The sequence below is a fragment of the Miniopterus natalensis genome, chromosome 6, assembly GCF_054644295.1.
Source record: "Miniopterus natalensis isolate mMinNat1 chromosome 6, mMinNat1.hap1, whole genome shotgun sequence".
Classification (NCBI taxonomy): Eukaryota; Metazoa; Chordata; class Mammalia; order Chiroptera; family Miniopteridae; genus Miniopterus; species Miniopterus natalensis.
Genome location: NC_142086.1, coordinates 35,393,390 through 35,417,118, shown reverse-complemented (window position 1 = coordinate 35,417,118; position 23,729 = coordinate 35,393,390). Strand labels below are relative to the sequence as shown.

At 36.5% G+C, this 23,729-nt stretch overlaps 1 protein-coding gene across 1 annotated transcript in view; it reads right to left on the bottom strand.

Annotated features, from left to right (window-relative positions):
* Positions 1 to 865: 865 nt before the first annotated feature.
* Positions 866 to 23,729, bottom strand: part of LOC107536689 (hypoxanthine-guanine phosphoribosyltransferase-like) — a 101,596-nt gene continuing 78,732 nt past the window's right edge. Inside the window, 2 exon segments of the mRNA XM_087817799.1 lie at positions 866 to 964; positions 1,184 to 1,804. Of these exon segments, the coding sequence (XP_087673925.1) occupies positions 866 to 964; positions 1,184 to 1,804 (720 nt within the window).

Genomic DNA, 23,729 nt, shown 5'->3' with positions numbered 1-23,729 from the left:
AATAAAATGTTAAACTTTAACCTATCTTCACATTCAAGGAGAAAGTTCTATTTGGTCAGGATATATTGTTATTTTTAATGCCACACTGCTTGCTGACATTTCACTTAGGATTTTGCTTCTCTATTCATATGTGAGATTGTTCTGTTCCTGGTGTGATATTAATTAGTACTATCTTGGTACAAAAAATTGGGAAGCTCTTGTATTTTAATGTATGCTCTCAAACTCACTGCTAAATTTTCTTCCTTTTTTTTTTTAATGTTAATCTGGAATTTATTGATTTGTATTTAAAATAAAGTGTTGATGAAGATTCACCTAAAATAATCTGAACAAGAGGGAAAATACAGTTAGTAATACTGAAACACTACTTATATAATTCTGGGACATATGGTTTATCTGATATAACAATATCTCTTAGATGCTGTCATTGATACAAAACCTGACTGCTTTTTACTTTTCTAAACATACAGCAGTATAATTAACAACATTCCATTGCTTCTGTACCTTCCTGAATATATAAAACTTAAAATACTAATTAAAAACTAGTATATCTTCTCTTTAAATGTTTCTTACAGATACAATTTCAATATTTTCATTCAATAGTGGTATGGTTTAAGAGATTTTCTCATTCACAAGTCAAATAACAATCCACCCAAAGGGAACTGATAGTCTTTAGGCTCATAGTATAAATAAAGAGTTCAGGAACGCAGCAACTGACATTTTAAAAATACAAAACAGATAAAATTCTTAGAAGATAGATGCAATAAGCTCTACTAAGGAGCTGGCTACAGAACTAGAACATTTGGTAACTTTACTGATGATTTCAATAGAACTCCAGATGTTTCCAAACTCAACTTGAACTCTCATCTTAGGCTTGGAATTTTGCTTTTCCAGTGTCACTAATCACACAAATATGGCTCAAATCCCTGAAGTATTCATTATAGTCAAGGGCATATCCTACAACAAACTTGCCTGGAATTTCTTTCTTTTTTTTTTAATTTAATTTTTGTTTAAAATATTACTAATGTTCCTTTTTCTCTCCAGTGACCCATTCCACCCCATCCCACCCCCCTCCCCAGTCCCTTTCCCCACCATTGTCCGTGCCCTTGGGTTGTGCATATATGCATATAAATTCTTTGGTTACTCTCTCCCCCTCCACCCACCTGCCCTCCTCCATCCCTCTGACATCTGTCAGTCTGATCTTGTCTGGAATTTCAAATCCAGCAAAGTCTGTTCTATATCCAGCACTTTGAGGGGTCCTAATTTTTACCAGCAAGCTTGCGACCTTGACCATCTTCGGATTATGCTGCTTGACCCAGGAAAGCAAGGTTTGCATTGTTTTGCCAGTAACTTCCACAATCAAGACATTCTTTCCAGTTAAAGTTGAGAGATCATCTCCACCAATTACTTTGATGTCCCCTGTTGATTGGTCATTACAGTAGCTCTTCAGTCTGATAAAATCTACAGTCATAGGAATGGATCTATCACTATACCTGTTCAGCACTTGGATGCAATCCAGCAGGTGACAAAGAATTTATAGCCCTCCCCCCCCCCCCCCCCCCCGAGCTCGCAGGGCTGCAATGGGCTGGCCTCCCATCTCCTTCAGCACATCTCCAGCAAGGCGTTCTGTCCTTCCATAATGAGGCATAAACACCTTTTCCAAATCCTCAGCGTAATGAGTAGGTATACAAAATAAATCTAGGTCATAACCTGGTTCATCACCACTTATCACCACGCTGGCCCTGCGAGTCGCCCTAACGCCCTGGGCCAGCGAGGGGCGCAGGGCAGCCTGAGAGTCTCCTGCAGACTTCCCACAGGTTCAAGCTCAAGAAAAAGATATTCTGAAGCAGTAAATTATGGGAGGGTAGTGGATCCAGTTGGGTTGGTTGGTTTACCTAGTTCCAAACTCTAGCTAATCCAACTTCTGCTGCTGCAGAAGCTGTAAAGTTAAAACTACAAACCAAAATAGCCCAAATCTCCTCAAAGTAAAAGAAAACTAATAAAGCTTTCATTTTGTCTTTCAGAAGAGAGGCTTTCAAAAGAGGGAAATAAATCTGTATTATTTTCACCGGGGTTTATATTTTGTGAAAGTTACATTAAGTGAGCAGGAAAAAAAAATAGGTCTGGATTTTAAGTGGTGCTTAAAGAAATCACCCTGTGTTGTAAACTCTGCTTTCCTTTCTTTTCATTTACATGAGACCCAGATTTGAATGGGGAAGTATGATTCAAACTGTGAGCGATGTTTTAAAATTTAAACAGTGTTACTTGGCAAATAATGAAAGTTAAAAGTGTGCTTCTCTAAAGCTTTAAACAAGGCCAGCCTCGGGCTTGCAGCTCTTTCCGAAATACTGGTTTCGAAACAGGACAGAAGGTGACTGAGAAGAAAAGTGTGGATTTTGCAGTCAGACAGGCCTGGATGTGAATCCCAGTTCTGCTACTTACTGACTTTGCAACATCTGGTAAAAATTGCTTAACCCTCCTCAAACACAGTTCTCTACCTGCAAATAAGAAAACATAGCATGTAACCAGGAGGTTGCTGTACAGGCACAAAAAGATGATGTACATGAAAACTCCTTTCACAGTGTCAGATGCGCACTGTGCACTGACTGAATAAATATTAGGACCGTTCCTTCCCAACTGGATTTAAAATATGAAACTTTACCCAGTTAGAAATACAGATTTAGCTTACATTTTTTTCTTTTCATTTGATCCACTACATTTCCTTAATAAACCATTAAGTGATATAAATTATTTACATATTTGAAGAAATAGGTTTATCGGTGTTTCACAAAAACAATAAAACACAAAAAACCAACCTCTGTATGTGGAGGGGAGCATTGGGGAAAGCAGTCTGCTAGAGAGAGCCTGGTTCCTTGTCATGTAAGAGGGTTGGGAGGTGGACATCGCTGCCTTGTTCCTGATCTTAAGGGAAATGTTTTTTAGTATTTCCCCCACTGACTATAATGTTTGCTGTGGGTTTGTCATACATGGCCTTTATTATGATGAGGTATGTTCCCTCTATTCCCACTTTGTTGAGAGTTTTTATCATAAACGGGTTAAATCAAATACTTTTTCTGCATCTATTCATATAATCATGTGATTTTTACCTTTCATTTTGTTTATGTGGTGTATCACGTTAACTGATTTATAAATATTGTGCTAACCTTGCATTCGAGGAATAAATCCCACGTATTTGTGTCCTAACATGTGGTCTATCCTAGAAAACGTTCTATGTGCACTTGCAAAGAATGTGTATTCTTCTGTTTTGTGGTAAAATGCTGTGAAAATATCAATTAAATCCACCTGATCTCATGTGTCATTTAAGGCTGCTGTTTCCTTATTGATTTTTTGTCTGGAAGATCTATCCACTGCTGTCAATGTGGTGTTAAAATTCCCTAGTGTGAATGTATTATTGTTAATCTCTCCCTTTATATCCAGGAAGATTTGCTTCACATATTTAGGTGCTCCTATGTTGGGTGCATAATTGTTTACAAGGGCTATATCCTCTTGTTTGATTGATCCCTTTATCATTATGTAATGCCCTGCTTTATCTCTATGATAGCCTTTGCTTTAAAGTCTATTTTGTCTGATATAAGTATTGCTACCCTAGCTTCTGTTTGTTTGTTTCCATTTGCCTGACATATCTTTTTCTACCCCTTTACTTTCAGTATATGTGTATCCTTCATGCTGAGGTGGTTCTCCTGCAGACAGCATATATATAAGTCTTATTTTCTTTTCCACTCAGCTACTCTATGCTTTTTGATTGGACCATTTAATTCACTTATATTTTAGGTGAGACTATTGGTAGTTAAGCATTTATTGCCATTTTATATCTTATAACTATGCTTGTATTTTTTCCCTGTTTCTTCTTAAAAAAGACACTAAAATTTATTATAATACTGGTTTGGTGGTAATGAATTGCTTTAGTTTTCTTTCTTGTCTATGAAGCTCTTTATTTCACCTTCAATTTTAAATGATAACTTTGCTGGGTAGAGTAGTCTTGGTTGAAGATTCTTGCTTTTCATTATTTTAAAAAATTCTTGCCAATTCCGAAGTCTTATGGGCACTCCCTTGTATGTGACTGTCTGCTTTTATCACTATTATTTAACATGGCACTGGAAATCCTAGACACAGCAATTAGATAAAAGGAAAAAAATTAAAAGCATCCAAAAAGGAAAGGAAGAAGTAAAACTCTCATTATTTGAGAAGTACTATGACTAAGTACTGGATATAGAGAACCCTCAAGATGCCATGAAAAAATTACTAGAATAGAAACATGAATTCAGTTAAGTAGGAGAATAGAAAATTAATATTCATTAATCAGTTACATTTTTATATGCCAAAAATGAACTATCAGAAATGGAAACTAAGAAAAAAATCCCATTTACAAGTGAAACAAAAAAATACAATATCCAGGAATAAATTTAACCAAGGAGGTAAAATAGTTGTTCTTGGAAAATTATAAGACACTGAAGAAAGAAACTGGAGAAGATGCAAATAAATGAAAGCATATATTGTGTTCATAGATGGGAAAAATTAACATCATTAAAATGTACATATGACTCAAAGCAACCTATATATTCAACTCAATGCCCGTCAAAATACCAATGGCTTATTTGCAGAAGAACTAGAAGAAATAATCCAAAAATTTATATGAAACAACACACACACACAAATTAATAGTCATAACCATTTTGAGAAAGAACAAAGTTGGCAGAATTATGTTACCCGATATCAAACTATACTACAAGGCCATAGTAATCAAAACAGCATGGTATTAAAAACAGACATATAGATTAATGGAACAGAGTAGAGAGTCCAGAAATAAACCCATGTCTATCTGGTCAATTAATATTTCACAAATAAGGAAAGAACATACAATGGGGTAAAGACAGTCTATTCAATAAATAGTGCTGGGAAAATTGGACAGATATTAGCAAAAAAAAATTGAAACTGTACCACCAACCTACACCATATACAAAAATAAACTCAAAATGGATTAAAGACTTATATGTAAGATTCAAAATCATAAAATTCCTAGAAGAAATAACAGGCAGGAAAATGTCTGACATTTCCCTTAGCAATATTTTCTTCTGATATATATCCTTGGGCAAGGGAAACAAAAGAAAAAAAATAAATAAATGGGACTACATCAAACTAAAAAGATTTTGCACAGCAAAGAAAACCATCAACAAGATGAAAGGAAAGCCCTCTGAGTGGGAGAATATATTCACCAATGATACACCTGATAAGAGGTTAATCTCCAAAATTTATAAAGAACTTATAAAATAAAATACTAAAACAAGAAATCCAATTAAAAAATGGGCAAAAGACCTGAATAGACACTTTTCCAAAGAGGACATATACATGGCCATTAGACATATGAAAAGATGCTCAACATCATTAATCATTAGACAAATGAAAATTAAAACCACAATGAAATATCTCCTCATACCTGTCAGGATGGCTATCAATAAACCAACAAACAATAAATGTTGGCAAGGATGTGCAGTAAAGGGAACCCTTGTGCATTGTTGGTGGGAACACAGATTTGTGTAGTCACTGTGGAAATCAGTTTGGAGTTTCCTCAAAAGATTAAAATTGGAATTGATTTTTGCCCAGCAATTCCACTTCTGGGCATATGACTGAAGAAATCTGAAAAACTGATTTGAAAGAATATATGCACCCTTATGTTCATTGCTGCATTATTTATAATAGGCAAGATTTGGAAGTAGCCCAAGTGCCCACCAGTAGATGGGTGGATAAAAAAGCTGTGGTACATTTTCACAATGGAATACTACGCAGCTGTAAAAAAGGGGGGAAAAAACCTTATCTTTTGCAACCTGGATGGACCTGGAGAGTATTTTGCTCATTTATTTAAGTCAGTCAGAGAAAGACAAATACTATATGATTTCACTTATATGTGGAATCTAAAGAACAAAATTATAAATTAAAAAACAAAATTGAAATAGACTCATAAACACAGTGAGTAAAATGGGAATTGCTAGATAGGCAGGGGCTTGGGGTCTGAGTGAAAGAGGTGAAGAGACTAAGAAGCACAAATCGATAGTTATAAAATAGTCATGGAGATGTAAATACAGCACAGGAAATATAGTCAATAATATTGCAATAACTATGAATGGTACCAGTTGGGGTACTGGAAATATCAAAGGGAACACTATGTAAAGTCTATGATTTTCTAACCACTAAGCTGTACATCTGAAACCAATGAAAAATAAAATTAAAAAAGAAAATACTGTGGAGGGAACAGGATTGCTGGGATATTAACAGTAGATAGAAAAAGACTAATAATCAAATAAGAGAATTTCAGAAAAAGGAAGATGAATTTTACCTACTTCAGAAATTTCATGAAAAGTTACTTATTTTATGAAATGAATTCTTCATTTGACCATTATACAGTTGAGTAGAGAATAGAATAGTTTAGAAAAATAAATTTTTTCAAATCTGCCAAATGAAAGTGCTGAGCACTTAGGAGATTCTCAGTGAAACTCACGAAGTAATTATCATTGTTCAAATAGCTTTGGGCCAAAAGAATATAAACGTGAGTTTTAATTTTTTTCTCTCAGAAATCTTTATAATGATTTCTTATAGTATAGGCCAGTATGCTTCTGGTCAGTTTTATAAAAAAACTGAGGAATGTAGAAACTAATTTATTTGCCCAGTGTGAAGAAGGAAGTTGATAATGAAGAGAGAATTCAAATCTAGGTCTTTATATTTCACTTCACCTTATGGCCCTTGAAAATAACCTTTAAAATTGTGCTCAAACAGTGAAATTTTTCAAATGGTTTTATTAAAAGACACTGTGACTTAAAATAATCTTTGTGTCCATTTAAGACATATTCGAGTCTTACAATCCAACTCCTTAGATTATAACAATGAATCTTTAAAACCACATTAAGTATAATAACCATCTTCGATGGCTCTTAAAGTGGGAAGTAAAATTTTCCTACTGCTGAGATATCATCAAGTGGTTTCAAAATAAAATTATAACATTTTAAACCATAAGGGTTATTAGGGATTATTAATTCCAGCACCTTTTTTTCATAGATGAGGAAACTGAGGCCCACAAATAGTAATTGATTGGGTCAAGGACATACAACTAGCATGTTCACAGCCAAGACCCGCCCACTTGTCTTCTGACTCTCAGACCCCTGTTTTTTTTCTATAACAATACTTCTGCTTTCCTAACCTCAGTCTTTTGATGGGTTGAAAAATATAAATCATATATATGTGTGTGTGTATAGTTTTACATACATAATATATACACACATACATATTGTTATAGTGAAACAAGTTCTGGTTTTGGTAGTTAAGTGCATTGAGCAGAGAATTAATCAACATCAATCAGTTCTCTTATTGATTTAAAGGGAATGCATTCTCAGTCTGGTTCCCTAATGAAGATCACAGTAGATATTATGCATGAATACTCTTTGTAAATTCTAAATTGTCAAGCAAATGTAAAGGGTTATGATGTCCTCAGAGAGTGAGTGCCAGAGTAGTGAGAGGAGTAAAATGGAGTTTGCATTTCTAACTGAGGTGGTGGGGATGTTCTTTAGGCTCATTTTGCCCTGCTCACTGGAGCAATAGGTTGTCTATTTTATTAGTCAAAGTAATTAATACTAAGCAACTGTGATTTTTTTTTTAGAAAATGCCTTTAAAAATCTCAGTGGTACAGGACAAAGTTTATTTCTCTTCTTACAAAATGTGATGGAAATTGATGGGAGTGTTTTGACTTAGAAAATATAATTTTAAAATGAAGCTGAATCACTTGTACTTATTGGTCAATTTTGCTGGCTGTTCTCCTTTTCAAATCTCTGGATAAAAATAATGGTCACATAGTATAGTTTAAGTTTATAGAGTCAAACTTACTTTGGGTTAGAAATGTTTAAAGTGTTTCTAAATCTAGCAATGTAAAAGTTACAAATTATTGAAGGTTCTCCACTTGGAAAATAAATCGCTCAAGGAGTTCAACTGAATAAAGAAGATTCAGTTGGCACTGCATAAATAGCCAACGTGAATCACTAGTAATTACAGCTAATGTAAAGCAGCACTAAGTATCAGGCTATTTAGACCATTTACGCTCACAAATTTCCAGTCGGAATTGATATATGCTGAGAAAGTAGGAACTAGTATTACAAAGCCAAAAAGGCCACTGAAGACACCACAGGAGAGAAGCAAGGGCATGAGTGTCTTTGCAGGAAGGAGAAGCACTCCCTCTGTCTCCCCAGAAAATACCCAGTGTACGTGAGAATTTGGGTAAGAAAGTGAGTCTAGTATGAAGTTTGGTAAAAACCATGTCTTGACAGAGAGGAGATAAAAGGCAATTAAAATGAAGACAAAGATGTACAAAGCACAAAATTTTAACATTCTTCAGATGATTGGCCACCGTGGATTATTAGGTTATTAATTAATTCAACATAGATAAATGCATTGAGAATCTCCAAAAGTCCATTGAGATTTTTCAAAGTTTTCTCAATCCATCTTCATTAACCTACTGTATGTAGTCCCAGCTCTATTCCATGTCTATAAGCATTATAAATTCTAGCAGATTATAGACTAATTTGCATAGTGCTGATGTACTTATACTTAATGACTTGAGGTGTATTTTACCAGTAAATTGTCTTAAACCTGTTTAATTAAGAATTACACATGCAAATAAAATATAAGTGCAGAAAAACAGTACTAGTTTCCATAAAAATTCTTTGAACTCTTTGAGATGGTTTAAGTAAAGCTGAGCTGCTAAGGCACTGCTGTCAAATCAGGTGTAATAAAACAACCGTTAAAGATTGGTATCTGCTTCTAGGAGACCTGTAGTGGTAAAATAAATAAATATATATATATGGCAAGGTGGGATGTAAGAATTTCTCACCTGTTGTCCAGGTGGCAAAGGAGGACCACATCTTGAGTACAAAGTGGGGCACAGTTAGTCTCTAACCCAAGGGGATGACCAGTTGCTAAAGATTTCACCAGTGGTGATTAGAAAAATGTGCCAGTAGAGGAGATCACTATTGCCAGTGGGATGAGTTAGGCCTTTCAAAGATATGGGGAGTATTTTTTTTTTTTTAAATATATCTTTATTGATTTCAGAGAGAAGAAAGGAGAGGGAGAGAGAGAGACAGAAACATCAATGATGAGAGAGTCATTGATTGAGCCCGCAACCCGGGCATGTGCCCTGCACTGGGAATCGAACCCCGATCGCCTGGATCCCAGGTCGATGCTCAGCCGCTGAGCCACGCCCGGCCGGGCTGGGGAGTCTTTACTCTACCCATTTTAGAGTCTCTGGCTGCAGGGTATAGGGGGATGTCCATAAATCAGATTGGCAAAAGACAGATTAACAAGAGCAAAGCAAGCAGAAGTTGACTGACATGTGCATTTGCAGGCACTTAGACCACACAGTGATGAGTAACACAAAGAGGTGGTTAGAACTTGGGTTTCTATATATATCACCCTAGGCTAAAGAAAGGAAAATGAATTTTGGGCTTCTGGGCAAATGAGGCAAGGTTTGGAAAGATGACCAGGAAAAGTGTGGTAAACAGGGTTGTTTAGTAAGGTTTACTTTAGGTGGGTGCCTTCTCCATTGATAAGACTGTTAAAAGTCCTCCTCATCCTGGTATGGGAGGAAGGAGATACCTTTCTATATGGAAATTTCATTTATAAATGTAAATTTCCTTTACCAACAGAAGGCTGGCACTATGTTTTTAAAACTTTTCCTGCATCTGCTAGTTCTTGGTAGCCTTTATTTAAAAATACTCTATATGTTAAAAAAGTATATTTTAATATTTTAATGTGGTAAAATCTGGTTCCCTTCAGAAGGGAGCCAGGTTTACAAGCACAATGAAATTGGCTGTTTATTATTAAGTTGTACTGTTGCCAGGCCCATGGGATAATGAAGAATTGAGGGCTGTCAACAAAAATCCAAGGTTAAAGGCTTCGTTGAGTGACAAAAGCCCCTTATTTCCTCTAGTGAAAGAGCAGGACACAGCTGAGAAACTCACGATCTAATAGCTGGTGTTGCAGAATTTAGTTAATGCTTCACTAAGCACGATTGTCATGCCAAGGCAGGTATGGGTACAGCTGCGTGTATGTGCTGAGGTGTTTTTTTTTTCTCTCTGCAGGCCCCCTATGAACCCTCAACACTTGCAGAGGTCGCTCACCACTCATAGTACAATATAAGCTAGAATGCGAGGAAACACAATAGTGACATTTTTCTCTCTATCAGGACAGCAGGTTTCTGCTATAGGAACTGTTTTTATTTATTTTTCTCAAAGTCAGGCCAATATGTAGGGTTAAATCCCAGTGCAATTGGGAACATACAGAGTCTGATAATGGAGAAAAGAAATTACACGCTGAAAAAGCTGTAAGACTAGTTGGCATGTTCTTACAGGAGCTGTAGTGATAGCTCTGGAATTTGATTTTGAGGGCACTTGATCAGGGGTCTTGAATATAAAACTGGACAAGTAAGAATTCATTGATTTGGGGGACAGATTTCTGGGATGTAGGATTTAATAACCTGGCAGAAACTCCAGAGAATTGGGTGATATGCTAGTAGGATGGCTCTTAAAAGCCTGGAGAAAGCATGGGTCATGCTGAGAGAAACAGAAAGCCTGAGCTTTCCTGGCATACAGAAGAGGAATGAATAAAATAATTAAAGAAAGTGGCCATGCTGGTTTCAATTTATTGAGACCAGAAAACCCACCACAGATTGTTTCACGGGAAGGCCCACCAAAACACACCATTCACCAAAGCCATGAAGAATGTGCTCATGAGAGGGAGCCAGCATCACTAAGTTCTCTTTTGTGGCTTTCCTCTTCAGGCTGGGCTGGCAGTAGGTGATTACAGAATTAGCTTGTTAATTACCATGGGGATCTGGCTCCAAAGCAACAAAGGTCAGATGACTGAACTTAATTGACTGAAGCTAGGGACCATATTATCATAGGAAATAGAAAAGTCAGAGGGAGAGCCAAGGGAGATTGACCTGCCAGGAGATGTGGAGATGGTTAATAGAACATGTTTTCCCCAGGTACATGCCATTAGGCAGCCACTGAGGGTGCCATTTAACATCAATAGCCAGAAGAAGGCAAGAATGAGGAAGCAGGAGTCTGAGGGCAATTACTCTAGTAAAAGCTGCGATCCCTTGTTCAGGTGCAGGTCCCAAGCCAATATGAATATCTAGAAACTACTGACTGAAGAGGTAGCAGGGGCCCTAAGTGGAAGGACTTTACAACACCATGGAGAATATATTCTCTATTGATTCCATCAGTGTTCAACCAAAGGGGCCTATAGAATTTTACTCAGGTGCCTGTGCACTGGGGGAAGTGGAATATCCAGGCATTTCAAGGACTGTTGGACAAAGCATCAAGCTGACGCTGATACTCACGGATATAAAATCTGATCATGCTTTGCCTGATAGAGTTGGGTAAACAGAGACGAGGTAATAAATGGAGTTCTAGTGAAAGTCAGTCTCTTAGTGGTCCACTGGGTCTGTGAACGCACCCCGCGTTCATTGTCAGGTCCCAAGTGTAGAATCGGATGGACGTGCTTGCTACTTGACATAACTCCCACATTGGGTCTTTGGCCTGTGACTAAAAGCTAACAAATTGGAGAAGGCCAAGTGGAAGCCTCTGAAACTACTCCCTACCAAGGATAGGAAATCAAAAGCAGTACCAAATCCCAATGGGCATGGTGGATATTAGTGCCACCATTAAGGACCTAAAGAATAAAAGAGTGATAATCTTTATCATATCATTCCCCAATTTCCTTTGCCAGTCAGACTCCTGCAGAAAATGAGCAGATGCTGGAGAATGACAGGGGACTTTCAGAAGCTCATTCAACCCTCTTGTGCTGGATGGAGTATCACTGCTGGTGCAGCTTAATAGGGTCTCGGAAACATGCATTGCTGCTATTGATTTGGCAGATGTATTCTTCTCTATTCTAATCAGAAAAGAAGATGAGAAACAGTTTCTATTCACATGGAATGAACAACAATATTCATTAACCGTTTGTTCTCAGGGCTGTGTTCATACTCCTGCCTTCTACGATAATATGTCCAAAGAGATCTGGATTATCTGGACATCCCACAGAAAATCACATCCGTGAAATACAGGAAAGACTGCATGCAGATGGGGCAGGATGAGCAAGAGGTGGTTGGTTGGTCGACTAGAGGGGCTGATTTGACACATGTGCTCCTGAGGGCAGTTGATAAACTCACAGCGAAGTTTTTAAGAATCCGGCAATCAGGGGTGTGTTGGGAAGTCCCCTTCAAGGCACACTTTAAATTTCTGAATCTCACATCCATGTCTTCAAAGAATGAAGCCCTTCTTTGGCTTTAGAAAGCAACACAGTATACACCTAAAAATTGTGATGAGACCCATATACCAGGTAACACAAAAGGCTCCTGCTCTGAGTAAGAAGCAGACTGAAAAGGGTCTGAAGCAGATCCATGCTGCCATGCAAACAGCCCTGTCACTGCGGCCTCGCCATCTGGTAATTCATTGCTGTTGGAGGCGCCAGTGGTGGGGAAACACGTGATGTGGAGTTTGTGGCAGTCTCCAATGAAACAATTTCAACCTGGTCCCCTGAAGTTTAGGACTAAGGACATGCCATTTGTTGCAGAATTATGTGACTTTTGAGAAACAGCTCTGGGCCCTGGTAGAAATGGAACACTGGATCATGGGGTACTAAATGACTGTGTATCGGAATGCCCATCAGAAAGCCCATTTTGAGCTGGCCTTGCTTTGACATAAAGACAGTCCATGATAAGTTGGAAATGGCACATTTACTGTTGTAGTCACACAGGTCTAGGGGGGCACAAGAAAATTGTACAAAGACCACAGACCCTCAGATGACCTATCACCGTAGCATGTCTACCTCTCCCACAGCTATATGGAGAGGGGGTCCCAAGTAATCAGCTGAAGGAGGAGGGAAAGTCCCCCCTTGGTTTAAAAATGCATTGGTTTGTGCTGTGAGTATAAGCTAAAAATGGGTGATGGCTGCATTAGGGTAATAATCAGTGATGGTTTTGAAAAAGGGTAAAGCCAGGCAAATTTTCTCAATAAGCGAAGCTGCAAATGGTTCTTCTGGTCCTCCCATTTTGGAAGGAAGGTGGCTGGGTGTGGGAATATGCATGGGTTCCTGCACGGGAATCAATGGCCCAGTTAGCTATTCAGGGACCTGAAAAAAAAAGAACTGAAAGATTCATAAAAAGGAGGTGGGGTAATGTGGATAAATATATGGGAATAGACACACTGTAAAAAATTTTATTTACACATAATGCTCATGAAAAAGCATTCGCAATGGAGGAGGCGCTGAAGAACTAAGTAGACAACATGGCTTGACCAGCTGAGATCAACTAGTCCTTGTCAACAGCCTTCTCTCTTCTTCCTTAAAGAAATGGCATTTATGATGAGTGAGTTTCAGAGAAAGACCAGTCTGCCTGAAGAAAACATAATGTAACTCTTCTGGTCAAGATCAAGAAATAAGTTTTGCATTATCAAATGATATTGTGGGGTGAGGCAGTGGGAGAGAGAGATGTTCCTAGCTGATTGAAAATGAACATCTAATTTAGGAATAAAATCGTGGCAGGCCCATTCGGCTAATGAGCCTAAAGATACACATTACTTTATCAGTAATAAACTGATAGGTTAGCCCCATCTGTCTGACTCCTGTGCTCATCTCGCCTTTGCTTTCTAATGTGGGTGTTTTTGTTAGCCTCTCAAATCCAAATAACTCACAAAATAGAGAGTAAAGGTTATTTAAGGGTGCTCTATATGTTTTTCATAAAGATTATTATATGAGAAAAATTAGCCGGTAGTTCATTTTGTTTCTCTCATTATCTTGTAGGTGATTGAGTGGATCTTTCCTTTCCTGTCTCTATTTAAAATTTTATTTTTAATAAGATGGAGATTTAAATTATGCAAAAAATCCTACTTGATGTCTACATTTATTAAGTTTTAAATGCCAGAACATTGGGCTCTTTAGAGCAATGAAAGTCTAGGGTAGGCACTTTGTTAGCAGTAAATCTAGAGAAGCTCCCACATTCTCCAGAACAGACAGAGTCACCTCTTTTATGCCAGATAGGACTGCAGTGGAGTGGGGAAGCTGCTTTCCCAGCCACTGTGCCTTTTTATTTGACACTCCGTCGTCTATTGCCTTTAAGGGCCTTTTGCGTTCGCAGTCAGCAACTGTATGTTGTATACACACATTTATTCATATAACAAGTGGAAGATATTTTAGAAATCACTGAGTTTCAAACCGGTTTTTCTTAAAATTAGTCAAATACTTTTTTTTTTTTTCTCACCAGGAAGCCCATGAGTAAAGCAAAGGAAAGAGAAGCTATATTCTGTGGATACCACAAGTACACACTGTTTTCCCTGAAACAGCCCCATAAAATGCAGAATTCAGGAGTTAGGGGACATTGATAGAACATTCCTTCCCACTCTAAAGGTTAAGAAATTTAGAAGTGTTGTGTTTCTACCACAGTGTTGAGTGGCAAACAAAACTGTTAAATAGATTAAATGTAACTATTGTTTAATACAATTCTCTTAAGTTTATAATGGCATATATCATCTTTGAAAATGGCATAAAGAACATAAACTTTAGAGTCTAACAGATCAGGTTGTAAGTTTGTTAACTCCCCCTTAATTTCTCCATTTGTAAATAAGAGTATTGACCTCATCATAATGCTTGTTCTGATAATTAAATTAGAAAAAATGTAATATCATCAGTCGCAGGACCTGGTCATATTAAAAATTTAAAAACAGTTAGTTTAAACTGTTGGTTAGTTTTAATTTTGCCTCAAATAATGTCATTGTAAATCTGAATTGGAGCATAGAAAATTCTAAGTGTTCAATGTTGATAAAGGGCCTGGATACCCAGATACTCACTTTCTTGTTTGTCAGGTTTTTTATTAGTAGAATGATAATAGCATGACATTAAATGCATTATGACATGCTCTATTAATAAAAAAGTTGGTGACTTGTTAATCATTTGTCTAGACAGCAAAATGTTGATTTTGTCTATTTCATAGATAGTCTTAAAATGGAAACTGTAGAAAGAATGAAACTGTGGCCTTGAAAAAAAGAGTGAATCGTGTTGATACACACACTTGAATAGTGTTCGTGGGTATCAATTTCATTTTAAAAGTATATAGAGAGACTCTTTCCCTTCTTTGCAAAAGAAAAACAAAACAAAACAAGAAAATATAAAACAAACAACACTCTGAAGTACCTGATTCAATCCTGAAATTTTTGGAAAGGCTTTCTAAGACCATTAACACTTCCTGCACAACTTGTCGGCACTCCACAAACACCGAGATTGTTTTATTTACATTTGACACCTTTTTTTAATTTATAAAAGGAGCCAATTTATCTACATCTAAAATTCAACATGAGCCAACACAAGGAATTTATTTAGCTTTGTTATCCCTAAGTGATTTCCAACACTTACTAAGAAATATGTAGATATCTAAATACAATTAACACATAGTACATTACCTCTTAACCTTGAAAACCATCATGGTTTGCTGGCATAGTGTGCAGATACCTCCTACTAAGGTAGAAAAAAGTGATTTCAAAATTGCTATTTTGTGTAGAAAATTTAAAAAGTTAGAAGCAAATATTTTCTTTAAAGGATGTGAACATAATATTTCAATTATCAAGTTACAATGTTTGCTATTTTTAATATTACTGTTTCATACTGTCTTTTCTTCTCTCTCTTTTCTTGTCTTCTTGTATTAATTCATTGGGACTACCATAACAAAATACTACCGACTGGATGGTTTAAACAACAGAAGTTAATTTTCCTATAGTTCTGAAGGCTGAAAATCCAAGATCAAGGCAGTTTCGTTAGTTGTCCTGAAGTCTCTTTTCTTGGCTTGCAGATAGCCACTTTCTTTCTCTAGGCTCACATGGTCTTTCTTCAGTGCATGTGTATCTGTGATGACTCTTTCTCTTCTTATAAGAATCTCAGTCATTAGGGTCCCACCCTATTGACCTCATTTTAACTTATCACCTCTTTGAAGGCCTATATGCAAATACAGTCTCATGGATCAGAGCCTACCCTTTCAGTCTTAGTGAAGTTGCAATTTATTGCTGACTAAGAATTGATGAGCTATTGGAAAAGGGAGTTGTAATAAAGACTTGGAAAACTCGTTTATTCTTTTAATAACTGTATTCTTTTGAAAAATGGGTACGTTAAAATGAATATGGCCTGAGATGGCACTAGGAGAGCTAATGGATTAGCTATGTGAAACGGTGCCTGTTCCTCTCTAGCTATGGGACATTGTGTAGATTACCGTATTTCTTTGTCCAAAGTTTTCTTACTCATAGAATGATCATTTCATCTCTATGGTGCTTTCCAGTTCCAACATTTTACATTTTAAATGTTTATGAAATTTTACCTCTAAGCTCTTCTTACAGACATATCAACATTATTCTCTTAATAACCTTGTGGATTATTACATTTTTAAGAGGCTGGAGAGTGGTACAGCAAAGCGAATTGACTCATTCAAGGCTACACAATCTTCAAAATGGCTAAGACCAAAATCTATTCTGTGTATTCACTCTGCTATTTTTTCAATAGATAATGATGCACCCTACATTGAGTGTATAAACTATAACATATTGTTCTCAAAATATTATCTGTGTTCCAGAAATATGTCTTAGAAATAGAAGAGTCTTTTCAAATCTACCAGTGCATATTAAAAACATCAGCCCTGTCAAGGTAATAGAAGAACAATGCAGCACATAGTGGAAAAAAGCAAAGATGTGAATAACTCTTTAACATCTATAAGCCAAGGCCAACCTATAGGCAATCAAACTTTTTTAGTTACATTAAGGGTCTGGACTTGTCTGGAGGCTTCTCTGATTCCTTGCAGCCCTTGGCATGAACTACTGAGGATTCCTTATAAATTATGACAATGGTCTTTAAGAGCTGTATCAGGAAGGTCGAAGAGGCATGGAGAAAACTTTGCTCTCTAACTTTCACTCAAATCTGCAGAGCTCAGAACCCTTCCTAACCTTTGGGACCAGCATAAATCCTAGCATTGGGGCTCCCCAAGGCAACTGAATTTAGCCTGCTGACATACTGTATTCATTTCCTATTACTATTGTGGCTGAAAAATAATTTGTTCTCATACAGTTATAGAAGTCGGAAGTTTTAAAATCAAAGTTCCTTCTGGAGGCTCTTAGGGGGAATCTATTTCTTTGCCTTTTTCAACTTCTAGAGACTGCTTGCATTTCTTGGTTCTTGCCTTCTTCCTCTGTCTTCAAAGCCAGCAAGGTACATTTCAAATCTCTGTTTTTTTCTGATTCTTACCCTTCTGCTACTCTCTTATGAGGGCCCTTGTGGTTATATTGGGCCCACCTGGACAATTCAAGATAATCTTCCGCATCTCAAGGTCCTTAACTTGGTCACATTTTTGAAATCCCTTTTCCCATGGAAGGTAACATATTCAGAGATTAGAATGTAGGCTTATTTGGGGGCTATTATTCTGCCTTTCACACATGCTAAACTGAATAGGTCCATCTGGATCTTCTTTACTCTCAGAAATGGTGTTTGGTGAACTTTTATTAGACTTTCCACTGGATGAAAGCAGATTCCTGGTTGTCTAATGTTCACATATTTTTTAACCTAGAAGCCAATTCAACGCAAAACACATCAAGCCTACTGTGGTTCTGCCACAGGTCATACACTGGCTGTTCCTTCTGCCTGGGACATTATTTCCTCAGTCACATGCTAATCTGCTTACCTTCTTCAAGCCTTTGTTTAAATGTGATTTTCTCAATGCAGTTTTCTCCTATCAACTGAAAATTGCAACTGCCTCCCTTCTCATATGTGTAATCCACATTACCCTGTTTTAGTTTAGATTTTTTCACAGCATTGCAACTTTCATATAATTATATAATTTACTTTGTTCAAATTTTAATTGTTCAAATTTGAATTGGTTAACAGTTCCCATTTTAATTGCTTCCTAATTTTAGCATGTTAACTATTTTGCTTTTTTTGTATTTTTAATTTTTTAAAATATGTTTTTATTGACTTCAGAGAGAGGAAGAGAGAGGGAGAGAAAGAGAGAAACATCAATGATGAGAGAGCCATTGATCAGCTGCCTCCTGCACTCTCCCTATTGGATACCAAGACTGAAACCCTGGCATTTGCCCTGACCAGGAATTGAACCCTGACCTTCTGGTTCATGTGTCAATGCTGAATCACTGAGTCATGCTGGCCAGACTCCTTGTATTTTTGACCTCTAGGTCAATATTTGGCACTCTTAAGGAATCAGGCTGAGACTGGTCTCTCCAATTATTCAAACCTTGGCTATATTCAGAAGGAAAATTTACTCAAGCTCTGGCCTTAGGACACAAGACTGGCACCAGTTTACTTGGCAGATGCCTCAACTGGACTCATACAGCCTGAGATCAGAATTAATCAGATATTTTTATAGCAAATGCTTCTCTAAAGTACTCTCATACTGGTTCCATGAAACCGTAGGAGTACAAAAGGAAAGGATTTGTTGCCCAAAAGTAATAAAATCTGGCTTTATAAATATTATAAAATATATAACTCTTTTTCTCTTCATTATTTCCTGAGCATCCTAGCTTTGTTTCTTTCCTTGGATAAAAAGTGAAAATGTTCTTCATACCTCCAAAGTGATTCATTTCCTCTGAGGCAATTCTGCAGAATAGTGGAATCTCATGGGTTTGCCAGCATTGCTTTGAGGCCAGTGCTACATTTATATGAAAAAAAGCATGAGAAGGAACAGTTTTAGAGGTGATATTGCAATGCTAATTTTTTTGAAACATCTAGTAACAAATATTGATGTTTGCCCAATTTGATGACTAGTAATTGGTTGCATCTTTTAGACCAGACAATCTTTGCTACATGTAATGTGCTTTCAAAATGTGACCAATATAAATGCATAGTTCTCTTGACATCTACCATACCATAAGACAGTTAGGATATTATAAAGAGTCACTAAAATGTTAATAACCAAGGAGATGAAATATTTAATTTGCATGTCATGTGAATCCTCAGGAAGTAAAACTCCTTGTGTTACCCAAGCACTGTTATAAACCCTTTTATTAAGTCTCCCTTTGCTGGCTTCACCACTCTGCATGCTGAGCTCACTACTTGCATGTCATATTCTGCTGAAGAGAACTGGATGACAAGGCTTGATCTGTGTCTGCAGTAGCACAGCAGGTGAGTTTTACTTGGATGAGCCAGAAACCATTCTCAGCCAAAGAGATGTCTTATTAGCAAGCATGAAAGGAGGAAACACATTCAACTAATATGCAGTTTACAGGAAATGTTTTGCAAGAGCACCAGAAGCCCTCTATATTTACTTATCAATTCATTTATATGGAAAATCATTTTGCACCTTAAAAATGCTTTTGGAAAAAGACAGCTAGAGCTCTCTAGACAGTTTATATCATCAAAGAACCTCGTTTTCAATTAAATAAAAATGTATGTGAAGGTGTGATATTTATATTTTAAGCCTTTATTATCTACATAGTGGATATGTTAACAATGTCTAATGCCAAATTTGAGACCAAGATGTTGTCCTAAGATTTTCCATGTTTCTTTCACTCATGTCATCAAATTTGTGATAACTCCAATGTTTTCAACACCAACTGTAAAACCAGATTAAGCTTAAAGAAAAATAGAAATGTTTATGACTGCAGAGAGTGACAAAAGTGTTGACTGGAATGGAACTCATCATATTCTCTCAAATGTAATTCTCTTCCTAACATCCTTCTTTCTTTCACTCAGGTTTTCCGGGATGCCAGATACAGGCCTTTACTGCTTCTCTAATCTTTCTCCTGCTTTACTATGTACATTCCCTATATATATAATCTATAATCATCTATAATCTATAATCTATAATAAATATATAATCTATAACATATATTATAATATATAATCTATATATAATCTATAATATATATAATCTATATTTATATATTATATATGTTGTATAATATAATACTATATATTATAGATTATAAATATAATTATAGATTATAGATTATATATAACATATATGTAACATATAATGTATAATATATAACATATAACTTGTACAACATATAGTGTATAACATATAAATATATAACATATAATATGTGACATATATTATACATATAGATATTATAATGTTTCTTACCTAGTCATACCTTACTACTTTTCAAACTTTTTTTCTACCTCTTAATTCCCATTCATAGATTTTTCAGACTGAATTGAAAGTAAACAGAAGGGCCTGATTTTGGCCCCCTAACTAGTTTCTTGAACTGCAGTTACAGTCATTCCCTTGCTCTTCCCCCAACCTCCTCTTGTTTCCCTATATACCATTTTCCTTACTTGGTATCTTAGAAATGCCATGCATTATTAATTATTCCCTTTTGTGGAAAATACTACGTATTTTTGGATTTGATAACCTCATCATTTTTCACCTACTTTCCTTCTACTCTTTGTCAGCTTCTTTTGCTGACTCATCATTGTCTATTGGACTTCAAATGCTGTATTCTTCAAAGACTGACCCTTGACTCTTCTCTGCAGAACCAATACACTCAACCTAGCAACATTGTCCATGCCCATGACTCGAATTATGACAGCTACATGGACTTTCTCAAATTTATTTCTATTGTTAGTCCTTTCCTCTTATCCCCATAACCATGCATACAGTTGCTACTCAGAACTGCTGCTTAATTCAAATATACCTCAAAATTAGCATGTCTGAATGTAGATTATCTCCCACACCTAACCTGGTCCTCCTTTATAATTTCTTATAGTAAATAATATCACCAGCATCTAAATAATCAAATCAAAACTCTGATTCTCATGCTTGCTTTCAATCACCCTCTTTCTTTCTGTATCCAATCTTCTTCTATCTCTAAAATATCTTTTCAATAGTTCCAATTCTCTCTTGCTCCCTATAACTTCTGTAGTCTAAGCCACAATCATCCCTTGCTAGAATTACTGAAATGGCCTCCAAATTGGTTTCTCAATGTCTATTTTTTTTCATAATTTACCACTTTCCACAGAGCAATTATTTTTTTAAGAAAAAGGTATATGAATATATGCATAACCCCTGGACACAAACAATAGTGTGGTGAAGACCTGGGGTGGGGGCTTCAGGGTAGAAGGGCTCAATGGGGAAAAAAGGGGGACATCTGTAATACTTCCAACAATATAGATAATTTTTTTTAAAAAAAGAAAATGTTCCAAGTCATTTCTTGCATGAAATCTTTCATTAGTTTTTCATCATCCTGCAAAAAAGACCAGTACCCTTAAGATGGCCTTCTGAGGCTGTGCATTATACATTGTCACCCTTGACTATTTTCTACTCACACCATACCTACTTGTTCTTTGTACACCATCTACCTGGAACCTCATTTAGTCCTCAAACATTCTGTGCTCTTTCCTATAATAACTCTCGTCTATTCTCTTTCATTTACCTGGAACACCATCTTACATTTTCTTTATTTTATGTATTCTCATGCATTCCTGAGTTCTTACTTACTTCATCAAGAGAGTCTTCCCCATATCACATTAGCCCTCCCTGTACCACATTTGCATAAGCTCTAATACCATTCTGTTTCTCTCTTCAGCACTATTCCAATGAATAACTGCATATTTATTTGTATTTATGAATTTGTATTCATAAATAAAAAATGTACAAATGTACAATCATTTATATAAAATATACACACTATTATATGTAAATATAACATTTATATATGTTATAATACATGTAATATATATATATATATATATTTGATGAGGGAAGGATCTTATTCAATGACATATTATTAGTGGCTATAAGAAAGGGTGTATGATATATGGAAGTGTTTCAACAAATTTGTTGAATAAATAAAGGCCAAATAAATCCACTGTGGTCACATTGTTAAAAAGAAGAAGAAAAAAAAAAAACTAAGCTAAATGGCCTTCGTATTGCTTGCTTTTAAACTTCCTTATGTGGCATTCAACACTACATAAGCCTGGCTGTCTTGTGTTTTACAAGGCCTGACCCTAATAAGTACTGTGGATATGAATGTGTTCCTAAAGCAGAGCCTGGAAGATGCTATGGGAAAAATTGCACATTCATAATTGGTCCCAAAGATGTATTAACTAAAGTCCTGTAAGAGAAAGTAATTCAGAATTGTGAAAATGAATGATATGATACAGAGCAGAACACATTTAGATGCTTTAGCACCATTTGGGTATGAGCTCTGTAAGTGAAAATCTAACTTAGTAAGTCTGAAACAAATGACTGTGAGAAGTAATGATGTGCAATGATTATGTGGGGGAGTACATTAGATTATGATGATTATGGAAGAGATGATATAGTAGCATGTAGAAATTGAATTGAACAAATACAAGCAGTTGAAGCAAGAGGAGTTTGTAAGAGATCAATGTTTTCAGAAAAATAAAGGTTTACTAGAGCCACTATGCTGTACTATATTTTAGTCACATCCCACCTCTTACTCAATGATTTTGAAACAGCCCATAAAATATAACATATATACAGAAAAGTTAATGAAATCAGAATCTTGAACCAGAGGAGAAAGCAAGTAGATGGAAGGTTAATCATTCAGAATTCTCAGCTGCAACAGAGAGACACAGACCCTAACTGATTTAAACAGAATGAGCTCAAAGGACTGGTGGAAATCATGTGGTCCAATCCTCTCAAATTTTAACTGACAAAATTAAGGATGGGTTAAGCTACTTCCCTGAGAGCTCATGGTTCAATTGCATTAATGTCATAGGTTATGATTTCTCTATCTTATTTCTTTTAATATGTTTTATTTTACTCCTTGAAAAGTTTCTGGTGGATCTTGGGTGTAAGCACTTAAATGAATTTACTTTCACTTTTTTACTATTATTCTTAATTATAAGAATATATGATGGATAAATGAAAAGAGATTGGGAAAAAATGCATTACATTTCAGAGTAAAATGTATAAATATAAATTAATCATATATTTTGAAGTAAAATGATGTTAAAGGTCATTTCTCTAACTTTTAAAAGTTTATGAGACATTCGGGGAGATCAAAGATCACAGCAGAATAGGTGGAAGCTACTTTCATCTCCTCAGAACCAAACTGGAATTACAACTAAAATATAGAGCAATCCATCTGAATAACCAAGCTGAAGAGAAGTCTTATACCAATGATTTATAGAAGAAGCCATACCAAGACTGGTAGGAAGGGCAGACAGGCGAATAGGGATGGCCCTACTCCCATGGGCATCAGCTTAGGTTTTGGAGAGATATCTCAGCTGCAATGGTTCCTCCTGAGAATCATGGGACCCCAACCCCAAGCTGGGCTCCCCAGCTTAAGCACCAGAGCCAAAAAGAGGCACCCATATAACATCTGGCTGTGAAAATAGGCAGGGGAAAAATAGTCTCTGTCTGCAAGGGAGAGACTCCAGGAAGAGAAGGGACTATGCTAGAGGCACAGGTGCCCTCTAAATGACCAATGCACAAAATCCCTTTTGCAGCCACTAACCCTGGGCTCCAGCAGGGGGAGGGTAGAATGAACTAGAATGGCTTGAGGAAAGACTAGTGTATTTGGCTTCAGGGAGAGAGCTGAAGGGACAGCTGCCAGGATCCCTGTGCTAAGTTAATCTCCCATCCCACAGACACCATCTTTCTTGAATGGAGGACTCCTCTCTGTGTAGCATCAACCTCAGGGAAAGCAATATCCCCACTCCCT